The following is an 18,671-nucleotide window of genomic DNA, read 5'->3' as shown; positions in this document are numbered from 1 at the left end:
AAGCAGGTGAGAATCTCATCACTCATAGAGAAAGCAGGTGCTGCTGACAAATCCAGAAATCCCAAGTAACTCAGAAATCATGTTGTGCTAGCTTGCAAATACACATGCACTATCTCATCTAATGCTCACAGCCGATAGAGCCTACTCTTGTGTACATTTCACTGAGGAGGAAACCAAGGCTTAGAGAAATAAAATGACTTGTCCAACATCACACAGTATGTGGTAGGCTCAGGGCTTGAACACAGGTGGTCTGACTCCAGAGCCCTGGCCAGTAACCAGTGCCCCACACCAACTCTGAAGCCCAGGTTTATTTACTGATGTGATCCTGGGAAATTAACATCACCACTCTAAGCCCATTTCCTTATCTGCAAAAAAGAAACAAAAGGACCTGTGCTATAGGGCTGTTGCAAAGATGAAATGTAATAACATTTATAAACTGTGGAGCATGTTATTTGGCCCACTCTTGGTGTTCAGAAGGCCAGTTTCCATTTATTTCCCTATACTTTTTTGGCCTTCTTAGCCCTAAGAAGTAGACATTAGGATTTCTCCTGAATTGCTTGACTTGACAAGGGTTGCATTCCTCTAAAATCCTAAAGAACCTTTGAGAAGAAGCAATTATTGGGAAATTGTTTTAAAGCAGATTACTACAAAAATTTGAGGAAGGCTTAAACAGGAGATAAATGGCTAGGTTCTAAAGCTACTTCTAAAATGCTCTAAATTTTAGTTCCAAGAAAGGTGCCTGCCTGATAAATTTCCATTCATGCATCTCCATTGGAAAGCAATTTAGTTGCCTTCCGTGGGCAGATCTATAGAAATGTGGGCAAAATCTTCCATCTACAGGTGTCGTAGGACACCTCTCTGAGAAGGACAGCTACAATTCAGGAAGCTGGAAGTCAGGGGCTAAATGTCCTAATAAACTTTGCATTTGGGTTGAGAGAAACGGAACAAATTTGCACGGAACAAATTTGCACTGAGTTTAACTTTAAAAGAGTGCAATTAAGGTTCTCTGTGGCTTCCCCTGTTACTGATAGTTTTACATGAAATCTCCTTAGGGCCGGAATTCTAAGAAGGCAGAAACTCCTGCCTTTAAAACGTTGTTAATTCTTCTCTTTCCTCCCCAACAAAGTAAAACAAAACAAACAAAAGAAATAAACACCTCCACTTACAGGAATTAGAAAATGACCTGAAGAGGGAAGGGAAAGAGGATATGAGCTTCCCTCTGGCTCTTGGGTCTCAGCGTCCCTCCCTCCCAGGTGGTAAGTAGTTGAGCCAAGAGCAGAGACACACCTCCCAAGCGGATTCTGGAAATCCGCCTCTGCAGCTGCTGGACATGGGAGAGTTTACTCCAGCATTCCTTCCCTCCAGTTAGCTAGAATCCATGGTAAAAAAGCAACAACCAACCACCCGGAAGGGGAATGCAAAAAGGGACAGCCACTTTGGAGAACAGTAGCAGTTGCTCAGAAAATTAAACACAGAGTTACCATATGATCCAGCAATTCTACTCCTAGGTAGAACTGAAAACAGGTGTTCACATAAAAACTTGTACATGAATATTCATACGATCATTATTCATGAGAGCCAAGAAATGGAAACAACCCAAATGCCCATCAACTGAGGGATGGATAAATAAAATGTGACACATCCCTCTTATGTGATATTATTCAGCCATAAAAGGGAATGAGGTATTGATATGTGCTACAGCATGAATAAATCTTGAAAGCATGATGCCCAGCAAGAGAAGCCAGGCACAAAAGGCCACATAATATCTGATTCCATTTCTATGAAACACATAGAGAAGGAAATCTGTAAAGACAGAAAACAGATTGTTGGTTGCAAGGGGCTGGGTAGAGGTGGGAGTAAGGATGGGCTGCTAACCGGTACTGTGTTTTTCTTTGGTATGATGGAAATATCCTGGAATACGCTGTAAATATACTACAAGCCACTGAATTGCACACTTTGAAATGGGAATTTTAAATGTTATGTGCATTTCATCTCAGTGTTGTAAAAATTGAAAAGAAAGAAACAATAGCCTGGGCTTTCAGAGCCAGCATCCACAACTTCACCTACGGAAGAAAGATTTCAGGAACTACATCCGTCTTGGATTCCTGTACACCCTGGATTTAACAGACTAGACTTTTTTAGGACAGATTTATTTTTCTCTGGATATTGCTATCTTAGTCCTCAGTTAGTGTTTAGCACTTTTAAGTAATGTTCTTCATAGGCAATTTTAGTTTATATCATCCTAGGCGGTTAACAGTGAGGAATGTATGTTTGCTCCCTGTCTCTCCATGAATTGCTCAGATCCGATGAATACTGACAATGAGCAGACCTTATATGAAAACAGGACTTTCCCCCACAACCTGCCCAAGAAACCAACCCCCTTATCAATGATAAACAAGCCAGGCAGCCAGCCAGCTATCAGTCACGCTTGCAGGAAGCCAGATTGCTGTCTCTAGCAACAGTCCAGTAAGTTAAACAGTAACTTCTTTAACAGTCAGCCCCAAACGGTCAGGACTTGATTGCTAAGAGACTTCTAAAGCTTTGTTTTTGCTTTCAACTTAGGACCACCAGAGAAAGCCAAATAGGCATCCCTAATCAATCACCTAGGATGCCCACCTACAGCTTCCCTGTGCAAGCCAGCTTGAAATCAAGGCACACCTGAAGTCTCCCTTATTCCATTCTAAAGCTTTCCCACTGCCTGCCTTTGATGGTGTCTAACTCCGTACATCCAGCTCAGAATAAATTGCTTTTCCCATTTGACAGATCTTCATTTATTTCGATACCACAGATAACATCTTTTTTGTATTATATACACACTCTGTATTCCATATTCTGTTTCAAAGGAATTCTGCATAATCAGTATTGCAGTAAAACCTTAGGTAACCATCACCAAAGAGTTACCAAAGATGTGGGTACAAGGACGGTGGAGCACGAGCCGTCCCACCTGCCGAGAATTGTCTCCGACACCCCTTTGTACAACAAGACTCCCAGAAAATACCCTTTCCTACTCAACACCCTCACCTCTCTGAGCAACGTCTTCTGACATGTGACACCATAGATTTGTTTTCTTTCATTTTCAAGCACTCATACAATATATATTTCTTATGCAGCTTCTTTCACTCAACAAGATGTATTTGAGATACACATCTGAGATGTGTACACATCTGATACACGTTTGAGATGTTCTTTCAATAGTTCATTCCTTGTTATTGATGAGTATTGATGAGTACTTCATTGCATAAATACACTCTCATATGTTAGTCTACTTTCCTACTGAGGGACATTCAGGTTCTTCCCAATATTGGGTAGTTATCTCAGAAAGAAATTCCTGGGTCATACGGTAAAGGTATGTTCAACTTTATAAGAAACTGCCACATAGCTCTCCAAAGTACTTATACCATTTTTTTTAATACTCCAAGCAACAGTGTATTAAAGTTCCAGTTGCTCCACATCCTAGGCAACATTTGGTGATGTTAGTCTGATTTTAGCATCTTAGTGGGCATTAACTGTATCTTACTGTGCTTTGAATTTGCATTTCCCTGCTGATTAATGATGATAAGCATCTTTTTGTGTGTTTATTGGCTTTTCACAGATCTTTTATTAGTCACTTAATTAAATCTTTTGCCCATTATTGATTTATTTTTTATATAAGTTTCTTATCAGAAACATAAATTTTTAATTTTGATGGAATCCAGTGTATCAAATTTTTCCTTTTTTGTTGTTTTTTGCATCCTGTCCAAGTAATCTTTGTCAGTACCCAAAATTGTGAAGTTATTTTCCTTTTGTAAATTTTACAGTTCTGGGTTTTATATTCAGATCTCTGATTCAACTCAATTTGTGTGTATGAAATTAGATAGGAGTTGACTTGGATGAATATCTAGTTTTTCAGTACCGTTTGTTAAAAAGACTTTCCTCTCTCCATTAAATTGACTTGGCACCTTGGTCAAAAGTCAATTGATGTTCATGTGTGGGTCTGTTTCTGGATTCTCTTCTGTTCCTTTGTTCCTTTCTGTTCCTTTGGTCTCTTTGTGCTTATACCAATACTACACTTGTTTAATTACTGTAACTTTATAGTCTTGAAATGAGATAGCATAAGCCCTCCAAACAAAAAGATATTTTAAAGATTATCAAATAATTTCTTAAGAGATTAATTTGCTATCAAATGTTTTTGAAAAGATTATTTACCTTTTCTAGATCCTTTGTGTGTCCTTATGAATTTTAGAAGCATTTTCTGTCAGTTTTCTTTTTTTTTTTTTTTTTTTTTTTTTTTTCAGAAAAGCCTAGAATTCTTATAGTGATTGCACTGAATCTATGGGTCAGCTTGGAAATAATGGACATCTTATATTGAGTCTTTCAATCTGTGAATGTGGTATAGTTCTCATTTATTAAAGTCTTCTCAAGTTTCTCTCAGCAAAGTTGTATACTTTGTAGTGAACATCTTACCCATCTTTCATTAGTTTTATTCCTTGGTATTTGTGTTTTTTGATACTGTTCTAAAAAGGTATGATTTTAAAATTTTTTATTTTCAACTATTTTTTGTTGCCAGAATATAGGAATGCAGTTGTTTTTGTGAATCAGATTTTTTTTGTATCTCATTATCCTGATGAATTAACATATTGATTCTATTATGTCTTTTTTTTTCTGATTCCATAAGGTTTTCTACATGTACAATAATACTTTCTGTGTATAACAGCAACTGCACCTTTATGCCTTTTATTTATTTTTCTTGCTTTATTGTACTAGCTAGCACTTGAAATACAAAATTGCATAGAAATGATAAAAGCAGACATACTTCCTTGTTTCCATTATTAGAGGAATAAGATTTAATGTTTCATCAAGAAGAATAATGTTAGCTTTAGATTTTCATAGATATTCTTTATCAGATTGAAGCTGCTGCATTCTATTCCTGGCTTACTAAAAAATTTTATTATGCAGAGGTGTTTAATTTTATTAAATGTTCTTTTTCTGCATCTGTGAGATAATCAGATCACTTTTTTCCTTTATTCTGTTAAAGAGATGAATGATACTGACTTTTTTCCTAATGTGCAACTATCTTTCCTGATATAAACTCTGTTGGTCATGATGTATTATCTTTGTAAATATTTGCTTATGTTTTCTTAAGGATTTCACATCATTGTTCATGAGGGATATGGGCCACTAATTGTCTTTTCATGTGGTGTTTTTGGCAGGTTTAATATCAGGTCGTGTTAACTTTATAAAACAGGTTGAGAAGTAGGCCATCTCCTCTATTTTCTGAAGGAATTGATGTTAATATTGGTGTTGGTATTATTTCTTCTGTATATGCTTGATAGAATTCACTGGTAGAGCCATCTGCACCTATATTTCTCTCTCTCTCTCTCTCTTTTTTTTTTTTTAAAGATTTTATTTATTTATTTGACAAAGAGAGAAATCACAAGTAGGCAGAGAGGAAGGCAGAGAGAGAGAGAGAGGGGGAAGCAGGCTCCCTGCTGAGCAGAGAGCTTGATGCGGGGCTCAGTCCCAGGACCCCAAGATCATGACCTGAGCTAGAGGCAGAGGCTTAACCCATTGAGCTACCCTGGTGGCCCTATATTTCTCTTTATTGTAAGGTTTTTTCAATTGCAGTTTCTAATGTGAGCTATTTAGATTTTCTATTTCTTCTATCAGTTTTGATAAGTGGTGTTTTGGTAAGTTTGTACATTTCATACAAGGTGAAATGACATGAAGTTGGGTTTGTGTTTTTTTTAGTTTAAACCACTTAGATTTGGGGGTTTATTTATTATCATATTTATCTTATACTTTGATATAAATATTGCACAGAAGATTTCCATCTTACAATGGTTCGACTTAAAATTATAGTATATTATTATTATCCTAATAATGCCTGCAGGATTTGTAATAATGTTCCCATTCCTTTTCCTGAAAATTATCATTTACGTTTTCTCTCTTTTTTTCTTGATCAGTCTTGCTAGGGAAGTATCAATTTAAATAATCTGTTTTTAAAAAACATTTGCCCTTTTTGATTGTCTGTGGTTTGTGCATTTACTAATTAATCTCCATTCTTATTTTTATTATTTCCTTTCATCTACTTAACTGCACTTTAAGTTGATCTTTCTCTAATTTCTCAAGGTGAAAGCTCAGAGCACTGATTGTATATCTTTTTATATTCTAATATAAGCATATAGCACTGTAAAATTTTCTCAAACCACTGTGTTAGCTGGATCCCATAAATTGTATTATTTCCATTATCCCTAAAGTATTTTCTAATTTCCGTTGTGATTTCATTTTTGATCCATGGATTTTTAGAAGTCTGTTGCTTAATTTACAAATTTAAGGAAATTTTTCTGAGTATCTTATTATTATCATAAGATTTTTCAGTGGAATCAGTTATTTGGATCTGTGGTAAATGCTCTTGCCTATGTAAAAAGGTGACATAATGACTTTCTCTTTTTACCCTCTGAAGTTCCTTAAGTATGGTCTTTGAAATTTCTTTTTCTTGGTGTCTTCTTTCATTTCTTTCTTTTCTGAAACTGAAGGTATGTTCTGTAACATGCCTTACTCTGGAACAATTTTAACATTATAGAAGTTGTCTCCACATATCCCTGCTACAGTTTATTTTAATTTTATATAGAAAGATATAAGTAATAATTCTTCCATCTTAATATTAAGTTTGGGAATAAACTTTTCTTTATGTGGAGTTTTTAAATCCAACTTAAAAATTATTATAGCTCTCATATAGATACCACTAAATATTAATCTAATGATTTACTATGTCCTTGAGACAACATTTTTATTAACTTTAAGGTTAATGTTATTGAAGTCTGAAGAATTCACATCTTGTCACATCCAGCAAGTCCAGAAAACGATAAGATATACTTAGATCCCAAGCAGTTTTAAATGAAGTTTCATCTTTTCTTGATGAATCAACCAGTCCATCAGATCTTACAGTACCTGGGAGTCAGCATTATGAAAATTATCTACCATGTATTACAAAGAGCAGCTCAGTAAGAATCTAGAAGGAATAAATGCCAGAAACAAGAGTATCTACTCTGTGAAACCTTTCTGCCTTCATTTTTAGATGATTTTCATTGTTAAAATGGAGTCGTCTAATCTGATTTATTAGGTGTTATGAATACCAGGCTGGTAATTGCACCAAAAAGTGGCTTTGATATCAAAGAAATAGATCTTATTGGACTTGAGGAACAGGTCATTTCATCATTGTTACATATTCAGGTGTTTGTATAGTAATACAGCCAGGAATTCCCAAGGAAATCAGTTCAGTTCTTTTTCTTTTCCATTTCTTCTGTAGCTCTGCCAGACAAAACAAAACCAAACCCTAAGGTAAACCAAATGTCGGAATCAGTGAAACAGTTTGATGAAACACTGTAATAAGATAAATTATAATCCGCCAGAAACTTTCTTCTGTAAAGTTCTTAAAATCTAGTCATACCTAAGGGCAGAAAGCCTTTCTGATGGAGCTCTCTAGAGACTTTTCAAAACAGCTAGAGTCATTCTAGTACTGATCAGACCTACTTCTCTAGCTTCCTACAGGCATGTATCTTCCCTGTGCTCTGAGAGATGGTGACTGTCTCTGCCCTCTTATCTTCACAGTGGAAGGGACAGCCAGCATTACATGGATGACATGTTAACAGTGATTGGTGTGGTAACTGGAAAGCTAGCTTTTAAGCCACTGCCTGAAGGTTAATCTAACGTAGTATATTCAGGTTGGCACAAAGAGCACAAGCAAGGGTCAGTAAGAAACACTGTGCTGTAATCTCCCACGGTAGAGCATGTAACAAATATTTTGTGTAACAGTCTGATGGTGTTTTCTGCCCTTTTTGTGTGGGAATTTGAATATCTCAGGTTAACTTATAAAGTTTTATCAGGACAAAATAAATATAGATATAAAATAGTGAGACCCTTACCATACTTCTTTATAGTGCCTTGGAGGAGAATTAGGGTAGAACTTCAGCTTGCTAACATTCAGTTGGGCCCAGGTCTGATATTTGGAAGCAACAGTTTGAGAGAGCAATGGTGTCTCAGTGTGATCAGGGACTTGGCCCTTAATGAAATGTCGAATGGAGGTAAATTCTACTTATTTTACTGTGTAGTCCAATTCTAGCCAGATGCTATGGATACGAGACTGAGACAGGAGAATTCAGGTTCTGCTTTGGATGTTGTTGGCCCTGGAGATCTGTCTTTCTGTTCCATGCTATGAATTAACCAGATGAGGTGCTTGGGTCCTAACCAGATTCTTTGGTTCATTGTAGATTTGTACAGACTTCACCTGGTCTTGTCATTTTTAGAGCTAGGATGATCCATAGTCATGTTTTCTCCTACTTTTTGAGGTGAATAGGAGTGTAGGAGCAGAGTAAAAGGTATCAGGAAGAGCATCTGTTTCTGCTCACACTCTGGACCGTCTGTCCAGTAAGGCCCAGCTTTAATGTTTGTAAGACTTTACTCACCCGATTCACTATTTTTTTCCAGGCTACAACTGAGGTGGAAATTAAGAAGAAAGGCCCTGGATCTCTCTTAGTTTCCATGGACCAACTGGCCTCCTATGGGCGGAAGGACAGAATCAACAGTATACTGAGTGTCGTTACAAATACACTAGTAGAAGGTATGTGCCCTTGATGTCAGTCTAAGCCGCCAAAATCTCAAATGTAGTGTGTGTGATAAATATAATCCCTGTCCATTGGCCTGAGTTTTGCAAAAATTAACTCTGAACCTTAGGAATAGAGTCTACGGGCTTTAGGAACAAACATCCCAAATCTGCATGCAGATAATCAAATAAGGACTTCAGAGCTTCTACCAGCATTATACACAGATAAGTAAGAATTGCGAAGGAAATGACAGTCATGAGTAAGCTAGAAGATCTCAAGAACACCATAATGGTCATGAGGAGCCAGTGGGGTGAGGGGAGGCATAAAGGCTGTAGTCTGAGGAGCTGTGACGATAAGAAATGATGGTATCGGGGTGCCTGGGTGGCTCAGTGGATTGAAGCCTTTGCCTTCGGCTCGGGTCATGATCTCGGGATCCTGGGATTGAGCCCCGCATGGGGTTCTCTGCTCAGTGGGGAGCCTGCTTCCTCCTCTCTCTCTCTCTGCCTGCCTCTCTGCCTACCTCTCTGCCTACTTGTAATCTCTCTCTGTCAAATAAATAAATAAAATCTTTTTAAAAAAATAAAAGAAAAAGAAATGATGGCATCCCTCCATGCCCTCTGCCCAACAACACACCTTCCTCTTTTCCTGGTTAGCTACCTGGGACCCTCTTGGTTTTCCCTGAAGGACTAATGTACTGTGCATTTAGAAGGCACCTAGTTCTGCCTCTCATCAAACACCCCCACATATCCATAAATACGTTTGATGTGTGAGAGGTAAGCCGAAGCCCCTCTTATTTCAGCGCTCTGTGCCACGGGAGAACAGCCACTGTGCAATCACAGTGCATCTGCAGCAGTGTTGCTGTCAATGCTGGTGCTTGGTGTTGGGTGCCCCCCTGCACGACACAGCCTGGCACGCTATGCAGCATCAGGGTTTTCCATGACACCACAGTCCCCCAGCAAGTATCAGCTGTCTGTCCACCTGTGGTCTGTACCGCAGGCTCCTCTTGCTGTCTCTTGAGGTAGATTCAGTGACTGGGCTTTCTCTCACGAGGTGCTGTTTGATTCTGCATGAATCTCCTTGTTTTGATTCACACCGGTTTAGCCAGGTTGTCCCAGAATATTCTCAAGACCTCAGATTGCTTTTCTTCAGAGTTCAGAGCCCCCGGGCTAACCCAGCAATAACCTGAGTTATTGAGTTCCTGAGCTAAGGAGATTCAAAACTATCCTGATGTCTTTGGGACAAGTTATTTTTTAAGTCATTTGAGCCCAATACCACTTCTACTCTGAGAGAGAGAGAAGGTGAGAGAGAGTGTGTGTTCATTCATTCAATGGGGTTGTCTGTGATAAAGGGAGAATCCTCAGAAAGGAGTCCCCTAGATCATTTACATTACCACCTGTGAGCAGTGTTTTAGACTATACCTAGACTAATCTTAAGAATGTATCAAGTAGGAAGAATTTGAGTTAACTGTTTCAGCTGCCTGAACATTTATTCCTGTTTTCCTCTAATTTTCATCAAGGTCATCGTCTGAGAAAATATCTCTAAGCTTTGTAGTTTATACTTTGAGATAACTGCAGAGCATAAGAATTTCAAGCTGAGAAGCACTAGCTTAAGAGCCTTGGCTAATTTTATTCTTCACTTGGAGACAAGAACAGGATTTCTCTGGATATCTGTGGAAGTTGAGAAAGACAAAAGAAAGAGAAAGTTGCACCTCCAACAGGCATATTTTATGACTGGCACTGACATCAGAATGGATGAACTGTTGACGCAATACCACAGTTAACTCAGTTGATTACTAAAGGGGCCCAGCACAGGGTATAGTAAAAGTAAATGCACCAGAAATGTTTGTTAGACTGACCCTTGCCATGCTTGGAATGGTGGGGGCGTCCATGCTGCGGGCTTCCCTTTGAAGGCCTTGGTGCTTCCATTCCTCTACTGAGCTGGGTAGAAACCAATGGAGGGGTAGCTTGGTCTTTTTCTTCTCCCTTCCTCTTCTCCCTGTGCCCTTCTTTCTCTTCTGTTCTGCCCTCCTCATTCTCTACCCTCCACCCACCAGCGCATATATGATAAAAAAAACAGACATAGGGGCAGCTCAGGGGAGAGAGAGACAGTCATAGTTGTGTTCCTGAGTAGGAAGCCATTCCTGTTTTTTCTCCCTTTTCTAAGTCCTAATGTTCACATAGCCTTTCACTGCGCAGACATTCCCCTATCCCCTCCCCTAGTATTCCACTCCCTTTGTTAAAGCTGATGAGACAGAACTGCTGTAAGCAAAGAACAACGAATGGCTGGAGCTGAATAATGTGAGAGGGAATTAAAGGACATTAAGAAAGATCCTTTCCTATTTAACTGCTGGTCCCTGTATTCAGTGATTGCTACAACATGAAAAGCCAGCATTGAATAAATAATTGTTCCTGCTTCTCAGACCTTCTGTTAGGAAACTCTGACATAATTTTAATCTTTGGATTACCAAACCAAAGAAGCAGGCTTCTACTTACCTGATCTCTTAGAGAGCACAGTGGAGAATTCCAGAAGCGTGTAAATAAGGAGAAAATACTGCCCATAGTGTGTCCCCCCCATCCCATTGCAGACATGATCACCTGGATCCAATGAACTCAGCAGAATTCAGTCAGCAGAGCCATCAGCTTGGGGCTAGTTCAGAGGACTGGGGGTAGGGTGTAAGCAGACTACTATAGTCTCACTTCTCTGAGCAGTGAAGCTATGGGAGAAGAGGAGGGAGTTGGTAAAGTAAGAATGAAGAAGTGATAGTTCTCAAGTAAAACAGGTTCAAAAACTGCCTCAGAGAGATGACTGGCCAGAGCTGTTGGCTGCCACAATTTGTTGACTCACTCTTGTGTTCAACTGACCAGCCCCAAGTGTCAGTCAGCACCATTACTTACCTGCTGTGTATCTCTTGTGGTGTGGCTGTAAGCTCTGTGAGGGTGGGGACTTTGTTCATCAGCATGTTCCCAGGACCTCTCACACTGTAGTTGTTTCAAAGCAGTTGAATTGAACTGAGAGAAGCCCTGCCTTCAGAACCTCATGGTCTAACTAACACCACCATCTTGGCGGAACTGTGAGGCCCTCTCTGAAAAGAATCCCCAGCACCCCTGAGATTGAGACTACAGTAACCTCTCTGAGAATGTCCAGGAGCAAAGTAAGGGGAACCCCATTAACCTTTGGATATTTCTTTGGAAATATTTTTCCTCAGACAAAATTCTTAGCTGCTTCAGGCATGTGGGGTCAATAACAGTTTATATCAAGTTGTGAGTCACTTTATAAATATCTGTTGTCACCTAACTGATCCTTTCTAGCTCCTAAAGTTCCATGTTGTCTTATTGTTTGTGGAACCCGAAAGATTATCCTGAGATCTTACCTGAGAAAATGTGGGTAAGATCCCCAGTATCCCTGTAGGAACCTTCTTGGTGCCCCATAGGGTAGGGAAACCTCTCTTCAATATCTGGCAGAGACTTAGAACCTAGTGCACCATACAACACTGCAATTGTGTCTACTGTCAGAGACGTGAACAGTCGCTGCTTTAACCTCCACGTGCCAGTGAATAGACATTTGGAGAAGGGAGGAGATTAAAAAAAGGAACGGAACCAAATTTCCAAATATGTACTGTAAGAATTTATGGAAATAAGAGAACCTTTTCATTTTCTTTTTTTGGTTAGAAAACTAAATTTACCTTGGGAAGGGAGGGAGTTCTATGAGGAAGAAGCCAAAGCAAATTTTCTTCACAGACTTCCTTTCCCACGCAGACTCCCACGTGGCGCTTACTGTGGCCCTTAAATCTGAAAAACCAAGGCAACCATTTTCTTAGCAACCAGGGAGCCAATCAAAAGCCCAACCAAAGCACCCCATCTAAATTAAAGCCATCACCATGGGCACCATCCAGCTGGTTGGAAAAAGGGAAAGTAGACTAATTTAAGGCAGCCATCTTGTTCTTGGTGAAACGCTGGGAAACTTTTTTTTAATTCCTTGAATGATTGGATTTTGTCAGCAGAATTGGGTTGGGGTGTGGGATAGATGCAGTTATATTCAACCCCATGGAACCAAGACCTTTCCTCTAAGGATTATCATGCTGACAGGTTTTCAAATCTCCATCTCTTAAAGAACATCCTTGGAGATCAAGGACCTTGGACTTTTGTAATTCAGGCTATTATAACTCATACTTTACTTGAGGAGGGCTTTGTTGCCTGTGGTCTAGTGCCTGGGCTGTTATGTTTGCCGGCTAAATGGTTCTCTGCCTTTAGTGTCTAAGGGTCCTTTTTCATCTTTGTTTTGTGAGTGACCCTGAGATCATCTTGGTCCAGTGATATTCAGTCTATGTCCAGGATTCTAGGGAAGTGCCTCAGGGAAAAAGGAAGTCCGCCAGACTGGGCTCCTCTTCCTGCCTCTACTATAGCAGTTCCTGGCTTATCTGTTTAGTGTGTTGGGGATCACGTAAGATCTTGTTGGAAACTAACTAGTTCTGTTTCTAAAAGCAAGAGAGCCAGACTGAAAGAAGATAAGAAAAAGGAAAGAAGAGAAAGACCAAGGGATGGAAGGGAGGAAGGACGAAAATGTCTGAAGAAGGGAAGAGAGGGGAGATGAGAAAGAGGAGGGGTAGGGAGAGGAGTGGGAGTCCCGTGCCCACCTCAGCTGTGAGTTGTGAGCTCACTGACTTGCACTTCTTTGGGACCGGAAGAGACGCCCTGCACAGGGTAGCCGGCCACCCACGCTGCCTGGGCTGCCCAGAGAATGAATGCTAAGAGCAGACGCTTCTGTGACCTTTACTGTAGGCCAGGGTGCTCTGAGGTGCTTTCTGTCTTAGCGCATTCAGTTCTCTCTGACTGAAGAACGGTGCCCGGGTTCCCCTGCCCAGCAATGTCTGAGCGGCCAGGTACGTCTGGCTTCAGAGCCTGTGCTTGCAGCTGCTTCTTTGATAATGATTTAGGGATACGATGTATAATCTAAGACCTACCATTTACCAAGGACCTTCCGCGTGTCAGGCGCTGTCTGGGCTGCTTTACGTTCACCACCTCGCTAACTCCTCAGTCAGTGCATGAGGATTACAGGACTCGTTTAGCCTTCCAGCCTGTAAAGGAAGTGTCATTTCAGATGACGCAAAGAAGCATAGAGGACCCAGCAACTTGCCTGAGATCACACAGTTGTGAGTGCTGAACCCAGTCAGACCGGGAAGTCAGACTCCAGAGGCCAAGCTCCTAACCATGACGCTGGGCTCCCAAAACAGACATATCAAACCCCAGTTTATAACCAGATCATTGTTTTTTTTTGTTGTTGTTGTTGTTTTTAAGATTTTTATTTATTTATTTGACAGATAGAGATCACAAGTAGGCAGAGAGGCAGGCAGAGAGAGGAGGAAGTAGGCTTCCTGCTGAGCAGAGAGCCTGATGCCGGCCTCGATCCCAGGACCCTGAGATCATGACCTGAGCCGAAGGCAGAGGCTTTAACCCCCTGAGCCACCCAGGCGCCCTAACCAGATCATTGTTAATAGGGAGCTGACCTGCGACTGCCCCTGCTTCCTCTTTCCCTTCGTGAGAAAGAAAACAGGGTGGGGGGCGGTGACTACACACTCAGGAAGGTCAGCACTCGGACCACCTTTCTTCTTGTGCTGAATGGAAGTGATAATGACCCAGCAGAGGGTGAAGAGCAGCCCTCTTTGTTTTCTCACCATGTTTGTTCTTTACTCACTACAGAGCTGGAAGAGTCTCAAAGAAAGTGCCCGCCATGCTGGTATAAATTTGCCAATACTTTCCTCATCTGGGAGTGTCACCCCTACTGGATAAAACTGAAAGAGATTGTGAATTTGATCGTTATGGACCCTTTTGTGGACTTGGCCATCACCATCTGCATTGTCCTGAATACCCTGTTTATGGCCATGGAGCACCATCCCATGACACCACAGTTTGAGCATGTCTTGGCTGTAGGAAATCTGGTAAGATGGAACACTGTCTCCGGATTTTATGATCCGAACATGTTTTGCCTGTAGGACATCTTTTTTCCGATACTAGAAGCTGGAGTTTAGTTGCAAAGAAAGTAAGAGTTAATTGGAAGACAAATGCTTCCACATATGGCGTAGCCCCAGCCGCTTCTGCTCACTGTTGTGATCCCTTGGCTGTTCCCTCTTTCTGCAGAACTTTGAAGACGTCATTTAGGAGCTATTGGCAGAAAACCAGCCATGGTGACAGAATGGGAGGCATGGTGCAGTGGGTTGCTTTCAGCAACCTGAGCCAAGGACTTCTGGATTTTCTTTCTCATTCTGTTTCTCACATTGATTCCTGCATTACTCCAGCATCACTTCCCCTTTCACCTTCAGTAACAACCACCACAAAATAGGGGAGCTCTTTTAGTGCATTAAACAGAACTATAAATTTGCCTGCACTGTCATATCTTAATTATCCATATGGGGCCTATCTGTGGGAAACTTAATTCTAGGCTGGCTTCCCCCTCCCATCCAACTTCTGGGCTCTCATCCAGTTTCTACCATTAGTTGATCTGTGCCAAATTTATTTTAATGTTAGCTGAAGTCATATATTTAACTTATTATATTATTTAGAAGATAAGAATGAGGTGCTTTGTTTTGTTTTTAATAGATGGCACAGTGTATTCTGAAGTCAAATAGTTGTGATTTGTGATCTGTTTTATTTCTTTAGTCCAAAAATCAGGAGTTGATTGAATTTTGGTAGATGGGAAAGATCTAGTTGGAAAGAATCTTCTGGGTCATCTGTGCTTCATTATTCCTTGGGAGTTTCACGATGAGCAAGTCAAATCTAGTGGTTTGTTACCTTTTGAGTATGATCCCTGCCTGATGTTCTCCCTCTCCCTCCCTCCCTCTCTCTGTATACACCCACACACGCATACACACACACACACACACACACACACGTGTGTCTGACACAAAGAGTATTTACATTAAGCCCTAACATACTATTAGAGTGTTATAATATCATTTTGAGTTTTGATTATGAAAACACACATGGCAAAGGAGAGATCATTTATCTGGTTAGTTCTTGTAGCCTATCACGTTCCCTGGTACACATCCGAGATAATTCTGTGGTCTTTCTACTCTGCACGTCGGAGTTAGTGACATGCTTCAGGCTCACTGCTTTGATATAAATGCTCGTGTGCCACCCGATGAAATATGGGTCATCTTGAAATGGGACACTCTTGTAGACTGTCCAGGAAATCTGCTGACTCTGAAGGGTACCTGATAGTGGGCTGTGTCACTCGCAGACCAGAAACTTGGCCACCGAGCAACATTTTGAAAGAATCAACAAGATGATACAGATATGAGCTTTATCTTATTAGCCAAGACTTAAGTAATGAAAAATATAGCTTGATAATTTTGTTGTTGTTCATGGTGGTGGTGGTGGTATTTTCCCTGAGATGTTTTGTTTTTCTCAAAGTCTTTACTTTTACTTGCTTTTTGCAAATCCAGTCCTTGATTTTGAAGGGAATTTGAGAGGTCTTTTTACCTACCACCAGCAGAATAGCCCTCAGACCAGACCAGCAGATAACACCATTTTTCCCTTTCTTAAAAATCTGTAGTGACTTAGAGTCACAGCTAAATTAGAGTTCTGAACATTCAGAAGACTTTGCTCAGAATCATCAAGAAGAAAGAGGAGAGAAGGGAAGGTCAGCAACTAATAATATTCAGGGACTTTTTGAAGCAAGTCAACCAAAACCGAGTTCTAAAATGGGAAAACACTTTGGGGGCAAGAATTTTCAAGTGATTATAAAGAAAGCATGGAATTAGTAGTGGGGATGGAAAACAGTGAATGCTTCAGGACACTTTGGACTGGCCAGTAGATTTGAGGTGAGCGTGAAGGGAAAGAAATGAAGAATGGTACCTAGATTTGGAAGTTTGGTAGCTAAGAGGGAAAAAGGATGACTAAAGAAGGAATAGGTTTGAGGTTTAAAATCAAGAGTTCTGTTTTGAACATACTAACTTAAAATACGCTACTCATTTCTAACCACAAATGTTTGCATTTATAAAACAAGGGTAATACCATGTCATCAGTATTTGGGAGGACAAAATGAGAACCTATAGAGAAGTTTTTGGAATAGTAAAAAAGCACTCTACAAATCACAGGAACCGTATTAGTGTAATTCAGTAGCTTGGACATTTTTTTTTAAAAATCTAACGGGCTTTATTAAATGATTCATGAACCAGCAGCAACCCATCTAACAAGCAGAGAAGAGCTCCCAAAGGCTTGGACATCTAGAGTGAGTCTTTGAATGAACCTGAGAAAAAGATGGAAAAGAGTGAGATTGACCAGCTTGTGAAATAGGGAACAGCCTGTCTCACAGCTGGAAACCTAAGGACTTCCCACAGCTGGGACGGTGACCTGAGCTGTGTTTGTCCATAGATATATAGATGGAGGTTTCTGGTGGGAGAGGAGAATAGTTTGCTGTAAAGTTTGCTGCCTCCTCAGTCCTCCCACAAGGAAAAACGTTAATACGAGGAAGAACCTTAAAGATAATTTTATCCATCCCTCATGTTCCATAAAGGAAATAGAAGCCCAGTTTGGCTATGTGACTTCTACACCTTTTGTGTTATTCAGGAGATAAATGTAAGGATTCTTTTCTTGCCTTTTTTTGCAACCATTTGAACACAATAGTGAGTTTAAAAGGTGTTTTGTTTTGTTTTGTTTTGTTTTAAGCAATCTCAATCTTGGAGAAAGGTTTCAGGTACGGTCTAAGATGGTGTTTTGGAGAGTAAGCTGCTGACACAGCCTCTGAGCATTCTGCACGTGTGCTTAATGAACAAGTACGTTCTCATGCAAAACCGCAGTTACGGCCACCAGACTCAGGAAATTCCCATACACCTCACAACCACTGCGTTCTCGGGCCCCTTCAGGTTCTGCCAGAAATCCCAGTCATGTCCTCTGTAGCAAAAGGATGCTGTTCCAGTCTCCTGTGGCATTCGGTTGTCCTGTCTTTTTAGTCTTCTTCAGCTTGGCGGACTTTCTCAGTCTTACATCAATTTCTTGACCTTGAGACTAGGGGAGACTGCAGGCCAGTTATTTTATAGAATTCCCTCAAGTTCAATTTGTCTGATGCTTCCTCCTGACTAGACTCAGCTTACACATTTGGTGGGAATGTCACAAAAGTGAGGCTGACTTCTCCTTGCACCTACCAGATGGCATGGTTTCCATTTGTCCCAAATTGATGGGACTCGGTCAGTTGATGAAGGAGGTGTCTGCCAGGCTTCTCTCCTGTAAAGTTATTCTTTTCCATTTATAATTCCATTTTAATTAGTAAGTATTTGTGAAGATGTTTTGAAATTATCTAAATTTACTTCTCTTCATTAAACTTTGGATTTATTCATTTATTTATGTCAATGTAGACTCATGGCTTTTAGTTTTATCTGGTAGGTTATAATCCATTATCATCTAAATGTTTAAACCATTCCTGATTTGGCCACTGGGCGTTCCTTCAAGCTGGTTTCTGGGTCCTGTCAACATATCCTCATTACCTTTTATCCAGTATCATAGAATAGTCCAGCCTAATTTTATATTTTTCCCATCTCAGGCCTGGACCAGCCATTTCTTAAGGAGCCCTCGTTGTTGTAGTGGAAATAATAATTAGAAGTCAAGATCTATTGGAGCAATGTTAATGACTGGGCCCTCTCAGTATGAAGCTGGCTGTTTATCCTAGTCCAACATTACCAGGTGCATTCTGGTATCTCCGTTTCTATAGTTGTAACTCCTCTGACAAAGAAACCTGGTTGCCTCTATTTCTAGTTTATTTATTTGATCAAAAAGCACTGTTACCTCTTGCTGGGTGATTGTCCTCCTCGCCCTTTTCAGGCTCTGGCTTCCTATGCTAGACCCCCAGCATCCATACCAGTGTCCTCCCTGTGGACCTTCTTCCCACACGTCTCAGGCCCTGACACCCCAGTCCCAATTTTTTTGAGAAATGCTACATGAGAGCATAAATTCCTAGGTGAATATTTGAGGACACTCACAAGAGTGACTTTTATGTACAGCTGTTGGTTGATATGCTGCTTATAATTCTGTGATTATAATTATAATTCTTATCATTCTTATTTTTTCTCCTCCTCAAGAGGCATACCACAGCGCAAAT

At 40.4% G+C, this 18,671-nt stretch overlaps 1 protein-coding gene across 1 annotated transcript in view; it reads left to right on the top strand.

Annotated features, from left to right (window-relative positions):
- The window catches only part of SCN8A (sodium voltage-gated channel alpha subunit 8), a 179,091-nt gene that overhangs the window by 118,366 nt on the left and 42,054 nt on the right, over positions 1-18,671 (top strand). Inside the window, exons 13-14 of the mRNA XM_059185302.1 lie at positions 8,467-8,599; positions 14,279-14,517. Of these exons, the coding sequence (XP_059041285.1) occupies positions 8,467-8,599; positions 14,279-14,517 (372 nt within the window). The remainder of the gene's footprint in view (positions 1-8,466; positions 8,600-14,278; positions 14,518-18,671) is intronic.

This window comes from Mustela lutreola, chromosome 8 (assembly GCF_030435805.1).
Source record: "Mustela lutreola isolate mMusLut2 chromosome 8, mMusLut2.pri, whole genome shotgun sequence".
In the NCBI taxonomy this organism is placed as follows: Eukaryota; Metazoa; Chordata; class Mammalia; order Carnivora; family Mustelidae; genus Mustela; species Mustela lutreola.
Note: the sequence above shows the minus strand (reverse complement) of the source record. Positions and strands in the feature narration are given on the sequence as shown.